At 43.4% G+C, this 24,849-nt stretch overlaps 1 protein-coding gene across 2 annotated transcripts in view; it reads right to left on the reverse strand.

Annotated features, from left to right (window-relative positions):
* The window catches only part of LOC117465257 (adenosine kinase-like), a 99,093-nt gene that overhangs the window by 46,206 nt on the left and 28,038 nt on the right, over positions 1 to 24,849 (reverse strand). For both annotated transcript variants that reach the window (XM_034108193.2, XM_034108194.2), the window contains 2 exons: positions 12,436 to 12,608; positions 7,236 to 7,344 (listed from right to left, as the gene is read on the reverse strand). In XM_034108193.2, coding sequence (XP_033964084.1) covers positions 7,236 to 7,344; positions 12,436 to 12,608 — 282 coding nt within the window. The remainder of the gene's footprint in view (positions 1 to 7,235; positions 7,345 to 12,435; positions 12,609 to 24,849) is intronic.

Below are 24,849 nucleotides of genomic sequence, written 5' to 3' on the forward strand. Positions count from 1 at the left end.
GCTTACAATATACACTTGAGAAACAATAGATAAGGTCAGAGTACTAGCCGATGTCTGAGTGGGACCATGTATGAAAAACACTTTCCCACTGCATGTGCTCACCCAAGACATCTGAAACAGACAAGAAGCAGGGTGATGCTGTAGTGAAACTATGTGTGGCATAATCAATAATGATTGATTTTACTAGTACGCGTCCTACACATCCTCTGGTTACAGCCTTTCAAACTTGATGTTTCGCTGCTTTTTTATTTATTTTTAATATTCTTTGTTAGTTGAATCTCTTAATATTGTTGGTGTTGAGCTCTGGGAACTAGTGATGATTTTTTCTATTATGGACCTAACAATGAATCGTAGCATTTTCAGATACATATTATTCAAAATGCTTCACTAATTCTCCTTAAATGTTTTGGAAAATACGCTTTTTTTGCTCTATTGCAAAGAGCTGGATCAGAAGTTTGATATGGTCATTGAACGGCAAGCTACAGATGGTTAGCTTAGCTTAGCATAAAGTCCAGGAGGAGGAGGAAAACAAAGCACGGCCACAGCTGCCTGTTTTACAAATGTTGTTTGTTTAATCGGTGTGAAAACAACGTTTGTAAAACAAGTCGCAGTGAGGTGGAGGGCAATTTCTTGCGGGGCGTAAGGACTTTTTGTTAGACTTGCCTTGACTCCACTCACTGCTCCTGGCCAAAAAATAGTCCTGCATATAAGACCCCATGAAACAACAACTTTTTGTTTTTTTCTCATCAGAGAGTAGAAACTTGTGTTGGCTGGCCATTAATAGTAATACAATTGAGGTGTGATATACTGTAGTGAATATCTTGAGACTTATAACTAAAATGAATGAACGATCAAATCATTATAAAATGTTATATTATCCTTAGAAGTCATTAGTCTCTTTTGAAAAGGACGATAGAGAAAAATGAATGGCAGTTTACAATGGATCAAGGCCAAACTGGCAGAAGGAAGATATGCACAGGCTTATTATGGACTATAAACAAGCTACAGCGACATAAAAGGGAAAAATGAAACCTTGCAGAAGGAAACAATTCTCAGAGAACAGTGTCCAGCATCTGCTGCACAGAGATGCACATCTGTGGTGAGCCTTTGTAGACCACTTTCCGAAACTGTTAAGCTGACCCGCGTGTTGCAAATGGTTTGCGGTGAGGAAATATTTTGGCGATATTTATTCAGTCGAGGCTTTATGTTCCTGCGTGATAATATAACAGCGTCCAACACTTAACTCTACTCACTATCTTTGCCCAGGAGACACACTATCCTAAAGCGTCTGTGGTTTCATCATCATGTGAATCTTAATCAGATACTTAGCCAGTAGAGCAGGTTTTTACTGTCCCTGGTGAGAGTATCAACACATGGCCATCAGGCACAATTCACAGCCGCAAAGTGGCTATTTATTTTCTGCTCAGCATTACTTGACAAATAATTACTCAGTCTATTCAATTAAGCCATGGAACTCACACAAATGGCCCCAACATCCCAGTATACTGTAGGAGTGAAACATTATTCTGCGTTTCACAACTTGATCTCATGAATAAAAAAAAGCACACGGCAAGGGCTTTGATGCAGAGGGAGCAAAGGGACAAGGTGATGAAAAAGTAGAAATATCATTAAGTCTGAACTATTTCATCCTTTTTAAGGCAAGGCAGAGGAAAGCAGACGTGTTGCCGGTGGAGCAGATGCACAAAGTAATCCAGGGTGAAAGGACATGGTATTTTCCCTGCTGAGGAAGAGAAACGGTTTTTACAAGGTAACGTGGGTGTACAAGGAGAGAGTCACTGCATGCTGGTAGAGTAATATAGACCGCAGCCTGGAAGACAGCCAATGTCCAAATGCAGTGGATTAAAAGATTCTTCCCCATTGTTGTTCAAATTAGGATGCTAGAAATAAAGCCTCCCAAAATAAAAACCAGCACAGCCATGCCAACTGTTAAGTATTTCCACACACACTTCTTACACAAAATAAATAAATAAAGAACAAATCACAAACCAGCCTTTCGGTATGATGAGAACTTAATAACAACATGAGATGAACCTTGACATCCGGGAAACTTTGTGCACAACAATCTCTAACATATTTGCTTTCGCCAAAGCACTGTCGTTTAAAAAGGGGAACAATCAACAGTTGGGTGAACTAACCAAGTACAAAGTGCCTGTACTTTTCGGAAGTATTTGAATGTTATTGCTGCTTAATACTTCATACAACTCCACTGTATTTCAAAGTGAAAGATGGTATGTTTCCCTCAACTTCCTCCAACTCTATTACTAGTTATTATGTGGCTTAAGATTTCAGATAAAGCATAATGATAGTCATATAAAATGTGATGTATGGGAACAGACCCAAATTAGTTTTTAATGTAGTCTAAGATAGCTTCAGCCTATCCCGCTACCAACTAAAATAATCAGTAATAATAATATAATCAATGCATTTATAATGATATAACAATCTGCATAAAAAGTACCTTTACATCTGATGAGAATATACAGTGCCCGATAAAGTAAATACAAAGTGATTTCAGAATAAGCCAGGACTGTGATTGTTTATTTTTTGAAATGTAATTAAAAGAAAAAATAATCACATAAAATTAAGCAAATATGAAATGCAAGACTTTTACTTCTTATTGAGTTTGTTTAGATTGCAGTATTGCTATTTTTACAGAAGCAACACATCTGAAATCCTCTTCCCCCTCAGACATGCAGTAGTAAAACCAGATCAGGAGTAGGGATAATTGTAAGCAACCTAAATAAATCTCACAGACGGGTGAAAGCCACAGGATGTCTCGGCAGTCAGCACCGTTTGGCCTCTCCACCCTAATTTACCTCGCTCCGCCCACTCAGGCCTGCAGCGTTGTGGGGCTGGCTGCTCCTCCTGCAGGGCCGGGCCAGCCCATACATCCCACTGGCACGGGACGCCCCGCCAAGAGCCAATCACCAAGCCCACACTCCTGACAGCTCATTACCACTCAATTAGGCAGGTGCACCTCCACGCACAGCCTTCTGACAAATACAGCCCTCCCAGATGCATGTTTAACATTCGAGAGAATTATATAGTGACAGCAAACACTAAACGCCTCACCCTTATCACTTGATTGCCTCAAGATTTAAATCCTATAATTGGCCCAGACCAGCGGGAGAAAAAATAAAAAAATAAAAAAGCCAATAAATATGATGCAGTCGGCTTGTAATTGAACAATTATGAATTCATATTCATAAGATGCTTGCTGGCAATTACAAAATGCCATCTGATTAGACACAATTTGAAATGACATTGTTCCATGCTAAAGACGCTGTGGTGTCAGCCTAATAAAGGGAATACACATCATAGCCGTTGCCTGCCCACCAACATGACCTCCAGAGATGGAAGACATGCTGACACAGTGGCTTGGCCGGTGACGGACGGGGCTTGGCACCCATCGCTCTTTGTCCCCTGAACCTACTGCTCACACTCACTCGCACAGAAAGAATAACACCAACAAGGGTTGACTTTCAAATTTTAACACCAGTGGGCACAGATTGTGCACATAACAAAACACAAGCAAGGCGAAAAAAAATGTTGATCCCTTGAGAACAGATTTTAATCAAGATGAAATGATTTACAAATCTATTTAATAAGGCTTGCCAGAAGTCAAACTTGGCATGTAAATGCGGTGGGGATTAAATTTCATCGGCAACCAAGACTGTAACTGATCGCCTGCAGACAAAGGGGGAGCCTGCCAGTTTTTTTCTCCCCCCTCCACTTCTCTTCCCTCCCTCTTTCTCTCTACAGCCTGCATTTTGCCTCGTGATCCCTCCCTGGCTATGTGGAAGGACAGGGGCAGTGCAGAGTGGTGCAGTACAGAGGAAAGAGAGAAAAAGACAGAAAAGGAGAGGGTGAAGGGAGGGAAGAGTTGGAGGCAGAGGAAGGGAGAAATGTTGGAGATAAAGAGCAGTGGTGAGAGGGAGAGTGGAAGGAAAGCGAAGGGTAGGAAAGGACAGAAGAAGAAAGGGAGAGGAAGCTCAAGGTCAGCGTGAGGACAGAGTGGTCCTCTGAGTTGGACAGACACACAGCCGCAGTCACCTCCGTGCTAATCAGCCCTGCGGCTGGCCGAGGAGATGTCAGTTAGTTGTGTGTGGGAAAACCTCTCCCTTTACTTTTTTGGCTGCAAATTGCAGGGGCTGTTTGGGCGGAGTAACAATGTGAATGTGTGTTTGTGTATATATAAATATATATGTGTGTGTGTGTGTGTGTGTGTGTGTGTGTGTGTGTGTGTGTGTGTGTGTGTGTGTGTGTGTGTGTGTGTGTGTGTGTGTGTGTGTGTGTGTGTGTGTGTGTGTGTGTGTGTGTGTGTGTGTGTGTATATATATATGTGTGCCACTCTGGAGTTTAAGCAGGCTGACTTGCTGCTTGTGGTGCCAGTATTGCGCTCCCCCCCCTGCTTTTGCCCTCCCCTTCGCCTCCCTTTCTTGCATATTATGCTACGGTGACTGAAGCTGAAATCAGCTTTCCCCTGCAGTGAGGGCAAGAATAAAACTGCCAATTAATGCTATATTCAGTGTGCCAGTGTTAACAGTGTGAGGCATTCTACTTCAAGTTGCTGCGCTGCTTGAAAAGAAGGTGGGCTAGCTGTTTTCCTCAGGCGTGGCTAACCTCTCAGGCTAACAGCGATAGCGCCATTAGCTGAGGGGCGTAAACGAACAGCGTCCACAGCTGTGATCAGGTTTGTGACCTAACAGCTCTGCAGCTTGTGTCTCATTGGGTGCGTTTTGTGTATGAGGCCAGTTGGCAGAGGCGAGTGTCTCCTCCGTCTATCCTTGGGTTATTTCGGACCATCTGTGCCCAGTCATTAACAGGCCTTTTCACAGTCAATTGTCTTGTTCGTCTCCCCTCTCCTTCATTTCTGCTTCTTGCCTGGTGCATGACCAACGGATGGACCAAGTGCTTGCTATTCTTCCCTGAATGTAAATGGCTTAAGTTAGGAAAGGCCATTTTATTAGCCGGGGCTAAGGAGAGCTGTGGAGCCATAGGTTAATTCAAAGTGTCATAGAGGAGGATGCATCAAGCAGTGGAGATCAAATTACAGGGCAAAGTGCTCAGTGGTAAGAAAAACAAGCCAGTGGTATGCTGCAGAATGTGTACGTGCATGCTGTGCGTGTTTAGCAGCAAGTGTATGTGTGTCTGGGAGACTGGAGAAAGAGAGGGGGGGGGGCAGAGGAGACAGCAAAAGGAGAGGAGGAGGAGGGTGTCCATAGAGGGCCAAGGGGGATGGGAATGGAAGGAAAGAGAGTGAAGGAAAGGAGGGGGGGAGAAGAGGCTAACTGGGCCAGCACGCACACATCACCCCCACCAATTAGAGTCACTCATCTCCCCTTTACACAACACATCACCCTCCATTTCTGATGTTTACAATCGTCGGGGAAAGAAATAACTGTAAACATCACTGCAGCAGCAATGGCATTCCACAAAAAGAGAGATATCCTCTGCCTGAAATGCGTTTAGCCATTCCTTCTTCCCCCTCACGCCTTTGTTATTGGTCTTTGTGCAATGATTTGCCTAAGGACCCAGATTTCCTAGCAACAGCCTGCCACCAAACATTTGGCAGGAGTTCAACATTCTCTCTCTTTGTGAGAAATGGCAGTGCTGCCTCCCTGCTCTGCGTCTGCCACCAGCCCCGCCGCTGCTGCTGGATGAGCCAGACTGGCTGCAAGAGCCCTCTAATAATTCTGTTTTCATCCAATCACACCACATAGTAGCAGGCACCTTGAGAGCCTCTGCCAGGAATCATCAATCACCTCTTTAACACACATGCTCTAACAAACACGGACGCACGTGCGAGCTAAATAACATGCAAACATACACACATGCGCGCCTTTTCTGTGATTACATTTACAGATTAGATGGTACACGCATGCGAACACCGCCCATCAGTCGTTTAATAAAAATCAACAAAGCGCATTAATACACAGCAGAGGTTGGTAGAGTGAGAGTCAGAGAGAGAGAGTGAGAAATGTACAATCTGGCTGTAAATTGGGTAAATACATCTGAGTGCTCTCGACAAGGTTAATGGAGAGAGGAGGCCTTAGTGAACACCGGTCTAGACACGCCACACAGTATTAAGTGGGAATAGCTGGGGCTGTGTATCTGGCTAAGTACTTCAGAAGTGCCAATGGGACCCTAATAAAGCGAATGACCCCTGTTATGACAAAGAGGCCCGGGAGGAACGCCGAAAAACGACGTTTGAGATTCCGAGCACTGACAAACACCCATTTGTGGCCCTTCTATCCCCCTCAAATCCCACGGAAGCTTGTCCCTGCAACACTGTCGGATGTGGGCAAAACCCAACTGCCAATTTGCAGAGGATGTGCCGTGTTTGCTAATGCGAAGCAGAGGCTAAAAATGAGACCACACAAACTCTGGAGGATGGACCGACTGATCTGCTTTTTGGCACAAGCACCGACAGATTTTTTTTTTTTTCTGAGGCAGGGGGGGACGGTTGGGTTGTTTGTTTCTGCCACTGGGCGGCTAATTATGAAACCCCCATCATTATTGGAGTACAGTACACTCATGTTTAGAGGGCTTGTGGGCAACAAGGGTACCATTGTGAATGTCACTTGGGACAATTTATGCCGATAATGAACCGCTTATAGACGCGGAATGCAGCGCAATTTCAAGGCTATCATCTTGACGTGAGATCAGAGAAAATGTTGATCTGCCAGAATTAAGTGTAATCCCAAACAGTGAAACATGAGCATGGCAGGCCATCCTAATCCAGGAGCTGTAAGTAAAGACATTACCTCAGTGCTGCAGCTTTTCTGTGTGTGAATGTCTAAGCTCACATCTGTCCTCCTCAATCTGTGTGTGTGTGTGTGTTTTGTCTGTAGGGGGAAGATTGTGTAGGAGGGGGGTAAAGCCGAGTGAACTTGAATAATCAATTTTCACACTTTCACAGCACCTGTTGGCTTGTCTTCACGTAAAAAGGAATGAATGAATGCATTACATGTAGAACAATTTCACACTGTGCAGCAGCTCCATGCACAAAGAGGAGGGTAAAATAGGGAGAATGGAGCTGTATTGTCTCAATAGGTAACATAGCTCATTTCACTCGACAAAGGATGAATGGATATATTGACAATGCAGAAGGCGCGCTGAGCCATTTCCTGAATAAAGCCTCTTAACATTTTGTCCTCTTCTGGCAATAGAGTTGGGGAACAGTCATATTGAATGTAGAGGGTCTCACTTACCGCAATATAATAGACCTTGGCTTTCTTCACCAACTCCCAGTTGCTGTCCAAGTCCAGGTGTTTTTCCTTTTTGTAGCAGTTTGCCGCTGCCAGGTTAGCAACAAGGGACCTGCGGAGACAGACCCCATAAATCTTCCATCTCGCTTATCATCCATCTTAATTTTGTCTCAAAAACATTCCTTAAAAACATTCGGGGCCCCAGACTTTCCTTTGTTCTTTGAAGATATAAAAGGATGATAATAGTTTCTTAGAATGTCTGAACCAAGGTGACATAAAGTCATCTGGGTGTCTTTATTTATCCTTCTTTCAGGAAAAAAAAAGAAGCATTGTTTGGAACATCAAAAATGAGAGATTAAAATAGGCAGAGGGATTTTCAAGGCCAACAGTGAGCCACACATTAATCATATCATCATGTCACATTTTAAAACTGGTCCATTGCTAACAGAAATGCATTATTAAATGAACAATTGAGCCGAGTAGTGAGTGGTGGGAGCTGGAAGTGAAGCAGGTGGCATTATCTTAACATAGCTCATTAGCCAGTCCTCGTGCGCTGTCGCTTTATGAGCGGCCATCAAAATGAGTGCAACCATCATCGCTACTTAGGGGAAAACTGTTAGGCGTCCATATGACAGGTGGGTTCTGCTCCAGGAAGAGGACGGTCCTTTGCACGGTGAGAAAAAGCTGCTCACAGCGGTTAGCATCAAAGTGAAGAGTAACAGTGTGCTAAGTTGATCAGTGTGATGATGACAACGGCTATATGACAGCAGGATTAGGACTGCACTTGACCCGAGCCGCGGTAATGGACTCAAAGGTTTGGAACGAGCATGACAGTCAAAATGACTGTCTATCTGAACACAGCGCTGTGAAATAACAGCTAAAACCAACCATATCATTCATTTATATAAAAAGGTCAAACTGAAACATAAGGTATATTCTATATTGCATGTAGTCCCTCAAGGAAAGTTGCAAATGTTATAGAAAACATATGTATAAGAATTAATTTAGGAATTTAAACTACCATCAAGCTCCATTATGAGACTTTGTAACTATGGTGACAGGGACTTTATTTCCATACAACTTGTCTTGCATGGCTTTGTATACTCAAACTAAGATTTGAAAATGTAATCAAGGTTATACAGAAACTAAACTATTTTTATTCAGACTCAAACAACTAACAATTTGCTTTATTGAGCGTGTGGGTAGTGTTTAATTGCTTAGTAGAAAGTGTTGAGATTACCTTACAGAATCAATTCAGTGGAAAGAAAGACCATTCAATGTTTGGTAACAAACTGGAAAGACTATGACAACAGTCACAAAAGGCAAAATAGGTTATTTTAGGCTACTCAAAAATGTATATATCCTGCAGGGACTGATTTATTGTAAATGTGATCTGTAAGAACTGAAACACATTTTTGTCTAAAGTCTTAAATGTGATTATGTAAAGCAGCGGTTCCCAACCTTTTTCAGTCAGACGGGGACCTGACCTGAATTAGAAGATATTTCCAATTACACAAGGGGATTGTGTAATTGGAGATATTTTCGATCCCCACCAAATCCGGTTCCACCGAGATTGGTAGAATTAGTTGTATATAGTTGTACAAACATTACATTTTCTCTGCTAAAATAATAAATAACAAAAATAACAAGACATAAAAGATCCAATGATAATTTTACATTTGATTATGGATTGAACATGAACAAAAGTGCTTTTATTGGCAGATGATCCTATGCCACTGTGAAATAATGTACTGCTTATCGATCCAGTTCTTTAACAGTATTTTTATAGGTTATTTTTGTTCTTTTTTAGGGGGAAAACTAAACAAATTAGAAACAGAATTCACATTGATTCATTGTGGATTATGGGCTGCTAGCACACATAACATAGGCCTACCTGTAGTGGTAGCAAGTAGATTTACTAAAGTACTGTACTTATATTGAGGTACTTAGGGCTAAGTATTTCCACTTTTGCTTCTTTGTAATTCTGCTCCTCTACAGTCCAGAGGTACAGTGGGGCAAAAAAGTATTTAGTCAGCCACCAATTGTGCAAGTTCTCCCACTTAAAAAGATGAGAGGCCTGTAATGTTCATCCTAGGTATACCTCAACTATGAGAGAGAAAATGAGAACAAAAAAAAAAAAAATCCAGAAAATCACATTGTCTGATTTTTTAAGAATCTATTTGCAAATTATGGTGGAAAATAAGTATTTGGTCAATAACAAAAGTTAATCTCAATACTTTGTTATATACCCTTTGTTGGCAATGACAGAGGTCAAACGTTTTCTGTAAGTCTTCACAAGGTTTTCACACACTGTTGCTGGTATTTTGGCCCATTCCTCCATGCAGATCTCCTCTAGAGCAGTGATGTTTTGGGGCTGTCGCTGGGCAACACGGACTTTCAACTCCTTCCAAAGATTTTCTATGGAGTTGAGATCTGGAGACTGGCTCGGCCACTCCAGGACCTTGAAATGCTTCTTACGAAGCCACTCGTTCGTTGCCCGGGCGGTGTGTTTGGGATCATTGTCATGCTGAAAGACCCAGCCACGTTTCATCTGCAATGCCCTTGCTGATGGAAGGAGGTTGTCACTCAAAATCTCACGATACATGGCTCCATTCATTCTTTCCTTTACACGGATCAGTCGTCCTGGTCCCTTTGCAGAAAAACAGCCCCAAAGCACGATGTTTCCACCCCCATGTTTCACAGTAGGTATGGTGTTCTTTGGATGCAACTCAGCATTCTTTCTCCTCCAAACACGTCTAGTTGAGTTTTTACCAAAAAGTTCTATTTTGGTTTCATCTGACCATATGACATTCTCCCAATCCTCTTCTGGATCATCTAAATGCTCTCTAGTAAACTTCAGACGGGCCTGGACATGTACTGGCTTAAGCAGGGGGACACGTCTGGCACTGCAGGATTTGAGTCCCTGGCGGCGTAGTGTGTTACTGATGGTAGCCTTTGTTACTTTGGTCCCAGCTCTCTGCAGGTCATTGACTAGGTCCCCCCGTGTGGGTCTGGGATTTTTGCTCACCGTTCTTGAGATCATTTTGACCCCACGGGGTGAGATCTTGCGTGGAGCCCCAGATCGAGGGAGATTATCAATGGTCTTGTATGTCTTCCATTTTCGAATAATTGCTCCCACAGTTGATTTCTTCACACCAAGCTGCTTACCTATTGCATATTCAGTCTTCCCAGCCTGGTGCAGGTCTACAATTGTGTTTCTGGTGTCCTTTGACAGCTCTTTGGTCTTGGCCATAGTGGAGTTTGGAGTGTGACTGTTTGAGTTTGTGGACAGGTGTCTTTTATACTGATAACGAGTTCAAACGGGTGCAATTAATACAGTTAACAAGTGGAGGACAGAGGAGGCTCATAAAGAAGAAGTTACAGGTCTGTGAGAGCCAGAAATCTTGTTTGTTTGTAGGTGACCAAATACTTATTTTACCGCGGAATTTACCAATTAATTCATTAAAAATCCTACAATGTGATTTCCTGGATTCTTTCCCCCCATTCTGTCTCTCATGGTTGAAGTGTACCTAGGATGAAAATTACAGGCCTCTCTCATCTTTTTAAGTGGGAGAACTTGCAAAATTGGTGGCTGACTAAATACTTTTTTCCCCCACTGTACATGGTGTACTTTTACTCCACTATGTGTATTTAATACCTTTAGTTACTTTACAGATGTGGATGAATGATGTGAAATATAAATCAACTCTTAAATCAGACTTTACACCTGGAATAAATTCACAAGCTACCCTGCAGTATACTACTTTTACTTAAGTAGGCCTACTTGATCCGAGTACTTCTCCCACCTTACACGTAATTGGGGCAACAGAACTCTGAGTTAAGGAAGTTGAAAACGGTGCATTTCTCCGTATGAATATGATGCCTTTTGGCCAGCTGATGGACAGATTGCTTGTGTTTCCGGGAAAATACTTACTGTAAGGCAAACGAGCATTGACCACATCGAGCTCTGCAGATTAGATTGTCACTTTTGAACGCTATGTTCTCCAACGGCTGATCTCTGTGTGCACGGGACTGCAGCGAGTCTGTGAGGCCCCGCCCCCCACACAGATGAGAGAGAGAAAGAGAGATCTCTGCACCGAACACGTTAGATGTCAAGGGAGATGTGTGCATCATCATACTTTGTTGATTTGGGCATTATAGCTGAAATGGCTTGTCGTGGGCTTTTCCACTTTTCTTTTAACCGCCGGTTGTGTTAAAAATGTGTACATTTTATTGATTTTACAAGCAAACAATATTTGTTTACAACTTCTTCCCAAGCTTCACGCGCCCCCCCCCCCCTGCAATAGCGCTGCGCCCCCCAGGTTGGAAACCACTGATGTAAAGGTACATACAGTAGCTTCTCATATTAGAACTCAGATTGTAAAATAGAGTAGGGGAGGTTTTTTTTCATTGAAGAGTTGCACTAATCAAAGCCTGGGGGCTGTGACATACTAGCTCCCAATCCTTCAAAGCCATCACCCTTCCAATCTGGCCCTGCCGCCCGACCTTTCCTCTGGCCTCCTGAGCTGTCTGTTAAACACCTGTAAGAAATATTACAGGGCTCGTCTCCCTGAGCACGGCACCTGACCTTTTCAGGTGTCAGAGCCACATCAAACAAGCTCACTAAGGCCATTCAGCGAGGCCCGCTCCCGGGGCGGTTGAGGTCCAGCCGATGACTGACTGACAACTCCAGTATCAGCAGATGAAGGGATGCAGTGGGGGGGGGGGGGGGGGGGGTGTTTAGAGAAGGAGGTTATTGATCCACACCTGGTCTATCATGAAGTCGAGCCCTTGCTGTTAGTGATATTGGTGTGTGTGTGTGTGTGTATGTGTGTAGGCTTTAACCTCTGCTGTCTCAGACGTGCTGATGGTGATGCTAGCGTGAGAGTCGCCAGAGATGCTAAAGCCCCTTTTATAGCCGAGAAGGCTGACAGGTGAGAGCTGGGATAGCCCAGCCATCTCTAACACATTGCTACTGTCAGCCTATAGATGGATGACAACCCACTGGGGCGGCAGAGACTGAGTGGGGGTCTGGAAAAACACACTCAAGCTGTTCTTTTTCCTTTTGATGTGTGAGCTGAGCTATGATTCCCTGTTATGACTTCCAGCCCAGAGGAGTCAACTGCCTGCCTGAGGAAGGAACCATAATGACGAGGAGCTAGAGGGTCGTTTCTCGGTCAGAGGGGAATGAAAGGTGGCTAACCTATTATCCCCGGTGATACAGGCGGCGCAGGTACCGGTCGGCTCCTCGTTCTGTTCATAGTAATGTGCGTCCACGTGGGCTTCTTCGGCCTTCTTCTTTAGGATCTCCCCAAAGCGGTCGGTACCGATGCACCCGAAGAAAGTAGCCACCTTGTGGGGTTCCTGGATCATCCACTAGGAAAGAGAAAATAAAAAAACAGCAGTTACAGTGGGCTCAGTTTACAAAATATAAGTCTGTTTGAAGGGTCAAGTTCAGCTCAGGCAGATGGCATACAAACTGTAGCTTCACAGCAAACATACTGCTTGTGATATATGAGGGCTGCGAGCTGTCGTAAACAACCCAAGACCAATTCCACTGCACATAGAGGCACCATTCTCATCCAAGCACTCCCGCATCCATGTGTGCTAAAAACAGTCTCATCTCCTTATTTACACAAACCCCATAATTCAAGGCTTCATCCTACTTATGCAAACACAGACGGTGTGTGTGTGAAAGAGTGTGTAGCTGCTACAACAGGACACTTCCTGAACTGCTCGTCTGCCTTTTTTTGGTCTCGACAGTCTTGATGTACTCAGTGACTTTTACCTGATGAGAGGAGGGGGTGGGGGGTGGCTCTGCTCAAATTCTACAGCGCTCAGGTTTAACCTCCAAAGATTTATTGACGTAGAGTACGTGCTGCTGTTTACTCATTTTATTGCAGCCTCCGGTTTTGTTGCTGACGGGGGCCCCTTGTGAATGAGATGTTGCTGCTTTTGGGGATGACCTGTATATGTGTGAAATTAATCATTTCACACGACCAAATAGCATCTCGGTGGTGAAAAAAAAGAAAAGAAGCATTTTCATCACCCATCCGGAGATACCGTCCCCTGTTATTTTGCACTCCCAACCCTTTGGTCTCTGGGTAACTAGTTTGTGGAAAAAGTAAACAATCTAATAAAAAGAAAAAATCTCCGTGTAAAAACAAATTAATTCAGGGTCAGGTGTGTTTTTCAAGGGGTCAGGTGTATTTTTCAAACCAAGGCTGCCAATTTACAAAACATACCTGACCTTGTGGATTTTTCTTTGGTAAAAAAATAAATCATAAAATATCTTATACCTATATTGTTTTTTGATGAAAAATTCATAATTTCCCCAAGGTGATATTATCAACAATTGGATTTTTGTAAGACAAGCTGTTAAAAATCTAAAAGTATTAAAGTGATATAAGACTGACAAAAAAGTATGTTTAGTTTAGCAGTTGCTGTAACCAGCTTGATTATTTACTTGATGTAAAAGTTAATAGATTTTATGGCCATTTACTTATACATGACTTTGCTAATTTCTTAGCCCTAGAGGCAACACATTGTACAGTAATAATGCCATATAAGCCAGCTGTATTTTGGCCCATGAGTAGGTCCTGTCACGTGTCACCTTGAGTCATGGCTCAGTCATTTCAGCTGTGCTCCCCACTTGGCTGAACTACACAAACACGCATGTGCAAATCCTCAGCGAAAGCCGACAGAAGCAAGCTCTTCTTCCCTAACCTCTTGCTGCAGGCACCTCACACTTATCAAGGTCACTGGCTCGGGTACACGTCAAGTCCTATCTGATTTTCTCTTCGTCGTGATGAGCTCCGAATCCAAGGTTAGGAGCTGCGGGCTGTAAATAATGACAGCGCGGCCCCTCCATTTGCAGGCCTCTCAGGTGGGAATAGAGAGGGCCACTAAGGGCCCCCGTCCCTCTGATGACAACATGGTGAATCACAGTAGAGCTACCGACCTAGGAACCATACCACCCCCCCCCTCCCACCTCCATCTGAACCCTCCTGCATCCTCCACCTCCTCTCCCTCTGTGCCTCTGACCGTCGGCTGTACTCTCACTGCCAGCTCAGCTGTCATTTTACAGGGTCATTAACAGACACACACTAACATGTGCATGAGTACACCCACACGGGGAAAAGGCTGACACACACACACGCACAGAAATCCTCTTTGCTGCCACAGCATCAAAACGCCCTCCCTTCCTGAAAAACCCACCCCTGCTTTTACCAGAAGCTGCTCTCCTACTCCAATAAACACAAAGCAGCAAATAGATAAGAAGAAAATGTCTTCATCATGAGCGTGGAAAATAATGTATCTTGCAGGGTTTTCCCCCCCTTTTTCCCCTCCTCTGTGGTGCACAGGAGCAGGGAGTTATATCAATTCATTTTCATCCCTGCCACCCAGCAGACAATCCCTCTCCATTCCCAGATTACGTGAGATAATACCTCCATTATGACAAAAGCACTATACGCGGGGTTGCCGAGAGGTCAACCAACCCTGCGCTGGGTATTCATGCTTAGTCACATCCCAATTATACCACAGTGGCAGAGGCAGAAATTGGCAAATGTACATCAAGGTGCTTCATTACTGAGGGCCGCTCCAGTGAAATTAAGCAGCAGATGAGACGAGATTTGCCCCCAGGCGGCATGTTAAAGAAAGAGAGAGAGAGAGAGAGAGAGAGAGAGAGAGAGAGAGAGAGAGAGAGAGAGAGAGAGAGAGAGAGGAGGAGGAGGAGGATGGGAAGGAAAAGGGAAGCTGAAGTAACAGATTTTTCAGAAGGTGCTGAGAGCTTGTATCTTGCACAGCAGCTCATGTATATTTACTTAACTAGGGAGAACGCCGGTCCCCAGAGATTAATAAATTCCCATGATACACCACAGCATCATATCTCTAGGTACGTTTAGATACAGAAGGGAAACCCAATATAAACAAGCGGGGGAAAGAATCTCCCTGAAAAGCAAGGGGGTAAGACGCTGCGAAGGCGTACTCGCTAAAGGCAAAGTGATCAGTATACATTATGTTAAGTGGAGAATAAGTCTGGTGTCTCTTTCTGTTTGGCTTCCATTTACCCGAATAATCTCACCCACATGCCCGCCCAGCACTGGCCCCAGGGCCCCTAGGAAGCTATTAATTATGACATCTCGTGGTAGCAAGGAGCCCCACTTGGGGAGCTGACCTAGGCCCGCTCCTCAACATCCAGCAGCTGCCACTCTTCACTACAGAGGCAGCCGCTCCACGTGGCAGCTTCCAGGAGGGCAATTACACAGCCCAGATGAGATGAGGCGGCTGAATGTTTGGGACTTGAGCGCTCAGACCGCCATTAGCACTATAAGCTATTACATTCCCTCTTCTACTTCCTTTCCCCTCCCTTCTGCAGTCTCCCCGCTCACTTGCTGCTGTATATTGATGAAGTGGTAATGGGACCTCTAGTTAGATATTCCTCCTGTAAAAACATTGTCTTGTTTCTAGCCTCCCCCAGGGGTCAATGTATTCTCTCTGAGTCGCTGGGAATCATTTCTGCTCCATTAATGATGCAATTCCGATGCAATTCAGCTCCACTGAAGACGCTGCACAGTGGGCTTCTGTGGAGTGTTGATAGATGACACCGTGTTATCCCGCAGTTCGACAACAAAGCGGCGGCCCCTTCTGCACATCATCAGGAAGCAGGCTGGCCGTAACTCCGGTTTCCACACTCTCACACTGCTCGGTTCATCTATGAAACAAGGACAGCGGAGAAGTCTCCATTCTCCTCGCTTCACCTCACCAGCGGGGTCCTCTTGAGAAGAACATGTCCGTGCCTAATGATGGTCACATTAATTATAGGCTTATCAACCCGGCGAAAATGCAATAGGGCTATTTATAGAGGACTAAAATAGAGGGTTCTGCACGGGGTGGCCTGTAACAGCCTCTTCTCGCTGCACAGCCTGTCTTTTAGAGCCAGAGGTGGAGGATGATACTGTGTTTCTTTTTACAGTGCAGTTAAAACAAACTAGCAAACATCTGTCCATCAGGACCTGTCATGGCGAGCGCTTTCATATAAAGCACGGCGGAGCAGAGGGCCCTCACTACGAGCTGACATTGATGAGGTCTGGCAGCTTCCATTAAATCACTCTTTCCTGTAAAGTGCAGTGCATCAAAGCAACCGGCCAGAGGATATTTCACTCAATCAGGTAACACAGTAGCCCCCCCCCCCCATCAGCACCATACTCCCCGTCCTCTCAGGGGCTGGAGCCTTCTGGTCAATAACTCCAATCAGTTCAATTTCATGCACAGTTAGCCATGTTGGGGTGCTAGGGCAACGCTCAAGTAGGGGTTGCATATGTTGTTGTCGCTGTTGTTGTTTTTCTTTAATTTTTTCTCTTCCCTGGGAGGGTTGATAAGTGGGGTGGGGACCTGTACTGTGTAAAAGTGGAGAGTAGCCAGGGCTAGCATGCTTGTTTTAACCCCACCTCACCACAGCGGGCTCCCTGCCAAGCCATTAAAAGTCTCTGTGCTCTGCTTCAGTGACACAGCTAAAAGAATAGAGAGCAGGCGAGAGGGAGAGCTGCAAATGATCAACGCGATAATGAGCTGATTATCAGTCAAAGGCATGGATAAGCTCTCTCTCCAGTCATTTCCTTTCAGATCAGTCAACCACATTCTCCTCTCTGCAATCAACACTCAAAGGGAAGGCATAGCATGAAGCCCAATGGGAATCCGGCCCAATATCAGCTTCAAATATCCAGATCCTTGTTGTCTTCTGATCAGCGCCTGGCTCGTCCCTTGCTGACACACCAGGGGAGGCTTGTGTATCACTACTCAAGTCTCCTTTTGTAATGCTTGTTTCACAGTTGTCACGCCGCTTTAGGCTCTGGCTGCAGGACAATGTGAAACTGACTGATGCTTTTATGATATTTAAATGTACTGTGCAATAAGCATGTGTTTGGATAAGGACTCATTTCCTTTTGTTGTACTTAAGAATTAGACTTTATTATAAACATCAACTGTGGGGACTCACTCTAAGTTTCAAAGATCCCATGAAATGGGGACTTGAACTTATAGGAAAACTGTTTCTTCCTAGATATCAATTACATTACAGTGATCAAATGAAGTTTTATTTATATAGCACATTTTTTTCAAACGATTTTTCGTCGAGCCAAAGTGCTGTACATACAAGAAAAACACTTAACAAGAAATACAACAGTAAAAATAAAATAAAAAATCACACAGGAAAATGTCAGGAGTCGTGCTCCGCTCTGACTAGAGAAGGACCTTTTGTCGCATTAGTAGGTATAACAAAGAAGACCAGCCCAACCTGATGTTTATATCCCATTGGTTTACACTGTGATCCTTCACCGTGCTACATCTTACCACATTTATATGGGAATTAAATCAAATTAAGGAAGAAATTATAGAATTTCATGGAACCTTGAAAGTGGTCATGGGTTTTATTCATACCGAGTAAATAATAAGTATTTTCGTCAGTGCGACAGGATACATTTCCCATTAGTTAGTTATTTTGCATTCAAATGATTTTGCTAATGCAAATCGATTTGTGTTTCTATCAACTAGTGTTATGTAAATAGACTTGAGACCACAACATGTTATCATCATTAACGGAGAAGCAGTAACTTTGAAGATGGCTTTTCATTGCTGATGGAATTTGTGTTACAGTATGCATGTCAGCCACTAGAAATGTGGAGGGGGGGGGGGGGGGCATGCTAAGTGTAAGGTTCACAGGACCTGTTGGAGGTACTGTAGGAAGAAGAAACAATGAGATGCATGTGGTTTGCCTACCATACAAGACGCAGAGACAGACACTGTGTCATTGCGTGACAATAATTGGATCCATCGCTTTTGGTGAGAAAATAAGGGAAGGCCACGAGGGCACGGTCAATGTATTTATTTATATTTTACATATGTAAGACTCAAGAATAACTCGGTCCTGGTGATTGTAGCACAACTTTCTATTTTTTTTAATCTTCTATCTATTGTAAACAGGAACATTGACAAATGCCACCTATTATTTTATTATGTAGGCAATGTGTCATATTAAAGAGCAATAGAATAACAAATGAGTCACCATGCCATGTTTAAAACCCACAACATAAAAAGGAGATGGAAGCTACAAGTGAAAAGGAAATATACAGTCTGTCCATACTTGACACTGGTACACCACCCCAGGGGAGCGGTGGTAGACACCACAAAACACCAAAAACAAACGTAGGCAGCTTGTATGTCTCGATACACATGTGTGTCACAGACAGGGCGGTGGGCGGGGGGCGACAGCTCCCAGAAACATCCCGCCACGATAAGCATCTAACTCGATGACACCCTGACACACTCCATAGGTTCTGATGTTAAACATGACAAGAATGGCCCAGGCAGTATCTCTGCAGCCTCTTCAGAGAGCTATCAAAGGCCAAGTTCAGTGAGCACACAAAATAAACCTTCCCACCACACACACACCTCCTATAACACATCTCACTGCAGCATCTTCGCACTGCATAGGAATCAGGGATGTGTCGCTTTTCCCCAGGCGGCAAGTTTATCTAAAAAGGAAACACCTGATTTTTTTCTTCTTCTTCTTGGCGCCTTTTCATTCCCCGACTCCCTTGTTAAACACACAACCTTGATTTTGTTTCTGTTGCCCGGGAGGGGTGAATTATTTACAGGATAAACAAGGTGATGTTGTTTCAGTCAGTCAGAGCCAAACTCCCCTATCGCAGCAGCAAAGAGGCAGACGGGTTTACCTGGCAGGCATGAGGGGCTGAGCTAGGATACAGCAGCTTCTCAATGGTGGGCCATACATTGATACCTTTGTGAGAGAAAATGCCTCCACACCAGATCCATGGCTGCGTGTCCCAGACTACCGGGTTGTCCTATTTATCTGAGACAATGGCGGCTATAAAAGCTCATGAGCTGATTTACCGAGTGTGCATGAGAATGAGGGTGTTATTAAAGTGATCATAAAGTGGCGTTTGTGTTTGCGGGGGTTGTCGCAATCCAAGGTTCAGGCAGAGAGATGATGAGGGACCTTTGCAGATAAAGCCTCTAATCCCGTCTGTGGGCTCCAGCTGGTGGGGGGGGGGGGGGGGGGGGGGGCATCTGTGTTCGGCCCCTGCACAGGTGAATCAGTTCTGCCACCCCACCGCCATCTTGTATGCATCATGGCGGATTGTCACGGTGCTTTGATCTCGCGAAGGTGGCACCCCAAACCCCCCACCCCTTGTGGATACGGTGACAGTGCGGGTGTTACCGAAGAGATTTTTTTTAACATACGCCAAATGACAGCCCCGGTTGAGGGCTTAGCACAGGTCAAGCCTGTCTAAATTCAATGTGGCAGTGCGGAAAATTCACTTCATAACATTAGCTGCTTTGAGGAAGTGGGCTCTAATGAGTGTTACGACTGCAATTTTTTCATATAATTTACCATCAGCTAAATTATGACCAAAAACATTAACCGTCCATCGCATTATTAACACTAATCTCCCAGTATATCCATTAGCGGGTCACTGACACACTTATAGATTGTTTAGCAGTAATTCAGACGTATATAAAGTAGGTCCCGGAACATAAGCAGCTTATAAAACGATGTAATGGTCATGTATCATTATTTTAGCTTGCGTTTCCTCAAATTCATCACACACAAAAAACTGCTGTGCTCCCAGTTTGACCCCTGACCCCGTCTGCACGTTCCCTGTAAACTGATTCACATCCAACACACTGGTTTACTTTGACAGGAACACAATGGGAGGATATGATTCGGCCCTTGGCGCAGATCGAAAAAAACAACATTCCTAATGTCTTTACGCACTGTAGCAAGATCCCACTTATCATATTACTCATGCCTTTGTGTCCTTTTCTGCAGGCAAAGAGGTTTCTCTTCATGTTACCAGATGGAAATATCAGTGATGAGCCTCTCCGCTTACTAAGCGCGCCGGTGTAAAGGCAGTTTGTGTGCAGATTCTGTGGCCGGCTGGCTGCACAGGTAAGCAGAAAATAGCTCTTAGCTCTGGCCTGACCTTGAGAAGGATGCCATTCAATCAGTGAGCTCACCGCAGTAAAGGCCCTATCATTGCACTAATAGACTGAATCTTCCCCTCTGCCCGAATCACGGACAATGCATGGATGGCTTCCTCCTGTTTGCCAAGTTAAAGGGCCAATTTATCCGATAAATTAAACGGAGAAAATAAGCCATGATGAAAGAAATACTGCTGCTGGGCGGGTATAGATTGAACTTGTGTAACAGTCTGCACACCTAATTTAATTTTCAGTTTATAGACATAACAGAATATGATGACGGCAATTGAAAAAACAGTTAAAATGCAAGACTGAACAGACTGTGCTTCTGTGCTCATTGCCAAGAACGCACATCAGAGGTGGAGAGAGTGTGAGGCGCGCTCCTTATCTACACCCCATCATCCGGCTGGAAGCAGACAGAGTCGACGTAATAAGGAGGAGATTTCAGAACAGTTGCTCGCTTTGAACTTTGAGGTGGCGCGATCAAATTCCACCGTATCAACTGGCAGCTTAAACAAGTTGTGTTATTTTTCTGACGGCTTGCTGAGGGAGGTAGGGGGGAGGGGGAAGCTGGAACCGTCATAACTGCTGGCTGCTGCAGTGCATCGTGACAAACAACGGCGGAAAACTTGGGATTTATTGCTCTGATAACCTTCCAGATACCTTCAGCTGCTGCTGTATGCCAGACAAGTCTGACAGAGTTATGCATCATTAATCCACATGAACACTGCCAGTGATAAATAATGCTACGCGTCCCTATGAAAAATAAGGCAGTTATTACCAAACCGTAAAGAATGGTATTCGTATCATCACTTCAAGCGGATAATAACGTGGAGATACGATGTTTCAAGGATTCAAAAGCACACTCATGGTGACAGTGAGCTGTATATTTCTGCTCGCGTCAACGAGCTGTTGGAAAATAACTCCCAATAAATAACAGCACTTGAGCAGAGCAAATCAAAGATCTTTATATCAGAGCCATACTGCTTGCAATGCTGAGCCGACACTTAAGCTATCAGTCAGCATTTAGTGCACAATAAACCAAAGTAAATAATGACTTGGCTCCATCTTTGCAATCACGGCTATGAGTATAAGCAGATAGCAGGTCATCAGATCGTATACAACAAAAGCAAAGTGTGTCGAGTAACTTGTTGCTCCACACAAAGAGCAGCTTATTAAACTCATCTGATAATTTCCCAAGGCTCAGACTTGAATCCAGTCCAATAAACATAGTAATACTATATCCCCTACAGGTGTAAATTCTTGGTGGTTGAGCAGTGCAAAGAGAAAGTAAAAGGAACTTTGATACGGAGATGTTTCCAGCACCAGATGCTGTGGGGCCCTCACTTGTGAGAAGCCATGCGAAGATCACTTACTTTCCTATTGAGAGTTGAAACATAAATTCAAACCCAGCTATAAATCAAATATAAATGTTCAGCTCCCCTCACTTTCCTGGGAACGGCTGCAATAACAATGTCACTCGACTCTGCCTGGTTACCATTAATGCCCTGGATTCCATCCATGCTAATTATCTGGTGCTGTATCCTGTGCGTTTTACAAATCCCACCGAAAAAGAAGGGAAATATTACTGACCTATTTAATGCTTTGCCGGTTAAGAGAAAGGAACTCGGGTCTGTGACAGATGCTCTTTGCATATAGTATTTCCAAACCCTCTCAAAATGGATTCTCCTTGCCAGATATAACACCCTGCGTGCCAATAATGTTAATACACCGAAACTCTGCGGCTGCAACTTTCACATTTCTAGACAGCAACGTTTCGGAGCCAGAAAGGAGGACAATGCACTCCAGTTAAATCTAACTTTGAGTGAAAAATGTGATTTCTATTTAGATATTGTTCTGTGTGCCAAGAGGCCTCCCCTTCTGCCAACAAAACAAATTCGATCTCATTCGGTCTATTTTTTCCATGAAATCACGTACTCATAATAATCTTTAAAACGCTGATCGTGGGCCAAAACTGATTCACCTAACTTCCATCCCACAGTGAATATGTACTGGAATGGCCGCCAATCACCATCTGAGCAGTCTAACGTAGATATATACCGTCTAGTATCAGAATCCAATTCATGCTGCATGTTTGTTTCGCACATTGTAAACAGACTTCTTAATTCCAGTGAAACCCTATTGTGTATCTCATTCTGATTACAGAGGCTGTTTAGAGAGAGCCATTCTTTGTGAAGCACACTTTACTTTAAAAGAAAACCAATTTCAGTGCAGCACCTGCCTCCTCCTGCCCTGTGAGCTTTGGTGAAGCAAATGCAATGAGTTTTCAGCCAACACTACAAGGCTGCTTGCCTGTAAGAATGTCCACTGACAGAAGGCTTTTAGAGAAGAGTCAAGGTCACCACTACAATAACACGGCTCCGAGGATCTTCTCAAAGCCAGGGCGAAGTGCTGTGTCTCTCTCACACCCTTGAAATGGAAACCAATGAGTGCAAAAGGATACCAAGTTCAATAAACTTAACTTCACTTTGTTGCCCCTGCAGAAAGACTAAATAAGCAGCTATGAATGTTGCTATGGTATTATACACTTCAGGATAAACCAAGTGTGTGTATAAGAAAATCGCTGCAACATCAACTATAACCATAAGACTAATAGTTGCGGCTTCCAATCCTCACAGCATGAATATATTGTTAGTGTAATAATGCCACAGGCTAATCGCTGACATGCTAGCCTCTTTCAGGATAAATGTATCGTCATAGAGCAGCCTTTCGAAGAGAAAGAAAATATATTTAAAGAAAAGAAACCGACCCTTAGTTTAACAAATAATAACCAGATATAAAAATATACTTTAATGTATATTCCAATTGAATCCAATACAATACATACTAAATAAATGCATAGCAATTTCAGCTTGTAATCATTTTTCTTTTCGGGGCAGAATGTTTTTTTGCCATTGCTGTGCCATTTTACAGTATATCTCAAAAATCATATTTACAGATTTTTGGTCCAAAGTTGGTCGAAGAGCCAGGGAACAAGTAATCAGGGTTTGGTGCATATCCAGGAACTTATTTATGGACTTATTAAAAGGATAAGTCTGATGTTATTCCATATTTGTCTATGGCCCAAATCCAAAGTCCATTGGTTCCTAATAAAACGTAAATCTTTAAAAATAAGCCAATTGGTATCAAGTTGCACATATTACTCAATTACAGTAGGAGCAAGTAGTGCATTTATTGGGACTTTTTTCTGAGTAAGTACACATTGGATGCTCTAGTAATTATATTTACTGCAGCAGGGAGATGTTTGTGGTTTGTCAACAACTATGAGGATATATAACACATACCAAACTTTGAAAAATAAGGGATTACTACTGTAGTTAGCAGGGCTAGCTTGTTACTAGCTTAATTAAAAGACAAACATTCTGTTAATTTTCTTATAATCAATACGGATGCTGAATCAGATGCAGATTAAATGTATTATGAATGTATTAAACATGCAGGCTATAATTACAATTATATTTAATAATTATATTTCGAGAGTTAGATCATTTGCAGCCGTGGGAGAGCAAGTGTTATTTTGTTTTAATTATAACAAACACTATTAAAGAGGTGTTAACTGAACTTAATTGTGTAGTTTGCCATGTTGTATTGGACTTCATTATTTGTATTTATTTGTTTTTTCTAACATTTCGTCTGCCTTATTTACCAATGCAAAGTGCCAAGAACAATGTATCATGGTTTCACAAAGCATCCCGTCAGGTATCACATGTGTTCGTGTCACAGTGTGAAGGCACTGTACATACTGTCAGTGTGCATGTCTAAAGATCCTTTTAAAATAATTGTTGATGATGGGAAAGCCCCAGCCGGCTTCTTTAAAAAAAGGTTGTCAGAGAAATCACTGCCAGCTGCCAGCCACAGGAATTCAGAAATGCCAAACCAGCACTTTGTGATTGGCATAAGGAAGTTACACCCACTTTGTAATAATATGTTTCTCTTTGGTGCGTGGCCAAATGGGTCGCTGCCAATGTAGACATGACAGAGTGATCAGATCGTTCTGTGTAAAATGTCTAGCTGGGGAAAACTGTAATTATTTGCCTCAGGTCAGGGTCAGGTTGCTGTAAAGCTCATACATATAAATGAGATGTAACTTATAGAACAAATCTAATAATGGCGACTCAAAAACTCATATTAATGAATAAGCCTTAATTATAGCCATTTGCCTTTACATTGTACACACTCTTTGACATGCTGATAATGCCACGGCACAAATGCTTAATGTTAATTCTTAACAAGCATGATTTTTTAAATGACTCAATTAATGATTTTGGTGCAGTTAAGCAGCATGATACTGCACTGCTGTACTGATGGCAACGGTGGTGTTTTAAAGAAGTAAAATCAAGTGAACAAAAGCAGCAAAAACCCTTCAGAAGAAAATGAGCTCAACAGACTGACTGGAGTCGTACATCTTCCTCGGCTCCTCCACACCTGCTCAGGTTCGTCTATAATAACCTGCTGTCTGCTCTGCAGGTGTACTCTGGGTATTTACTCCAGACCTATTTACCACAAATATGCTACTGTATGTGTTTTCCCCCATCCAGCAGCACTATGTCTGCTCATTGTTAATCTACTTCTCTCCAGATACCAGCCCTAG

The sequence above is a fragment of the Pseudochaenichthys georgianus genome, chromosome 19, assembly GCF_902827115.2.
Source record: "Pseudochaenichthys georgianus chromosome 19, fPseGeo1.2, whole genome shotgun sequence".
Classification (NCBI taxonomy): Eukaryota; Metazoa; Chordata; class Actinopteri; order Perciformes; family Channichthyidae; genus Pseudochaenichthys; species Pseudochaenichthys georgianus.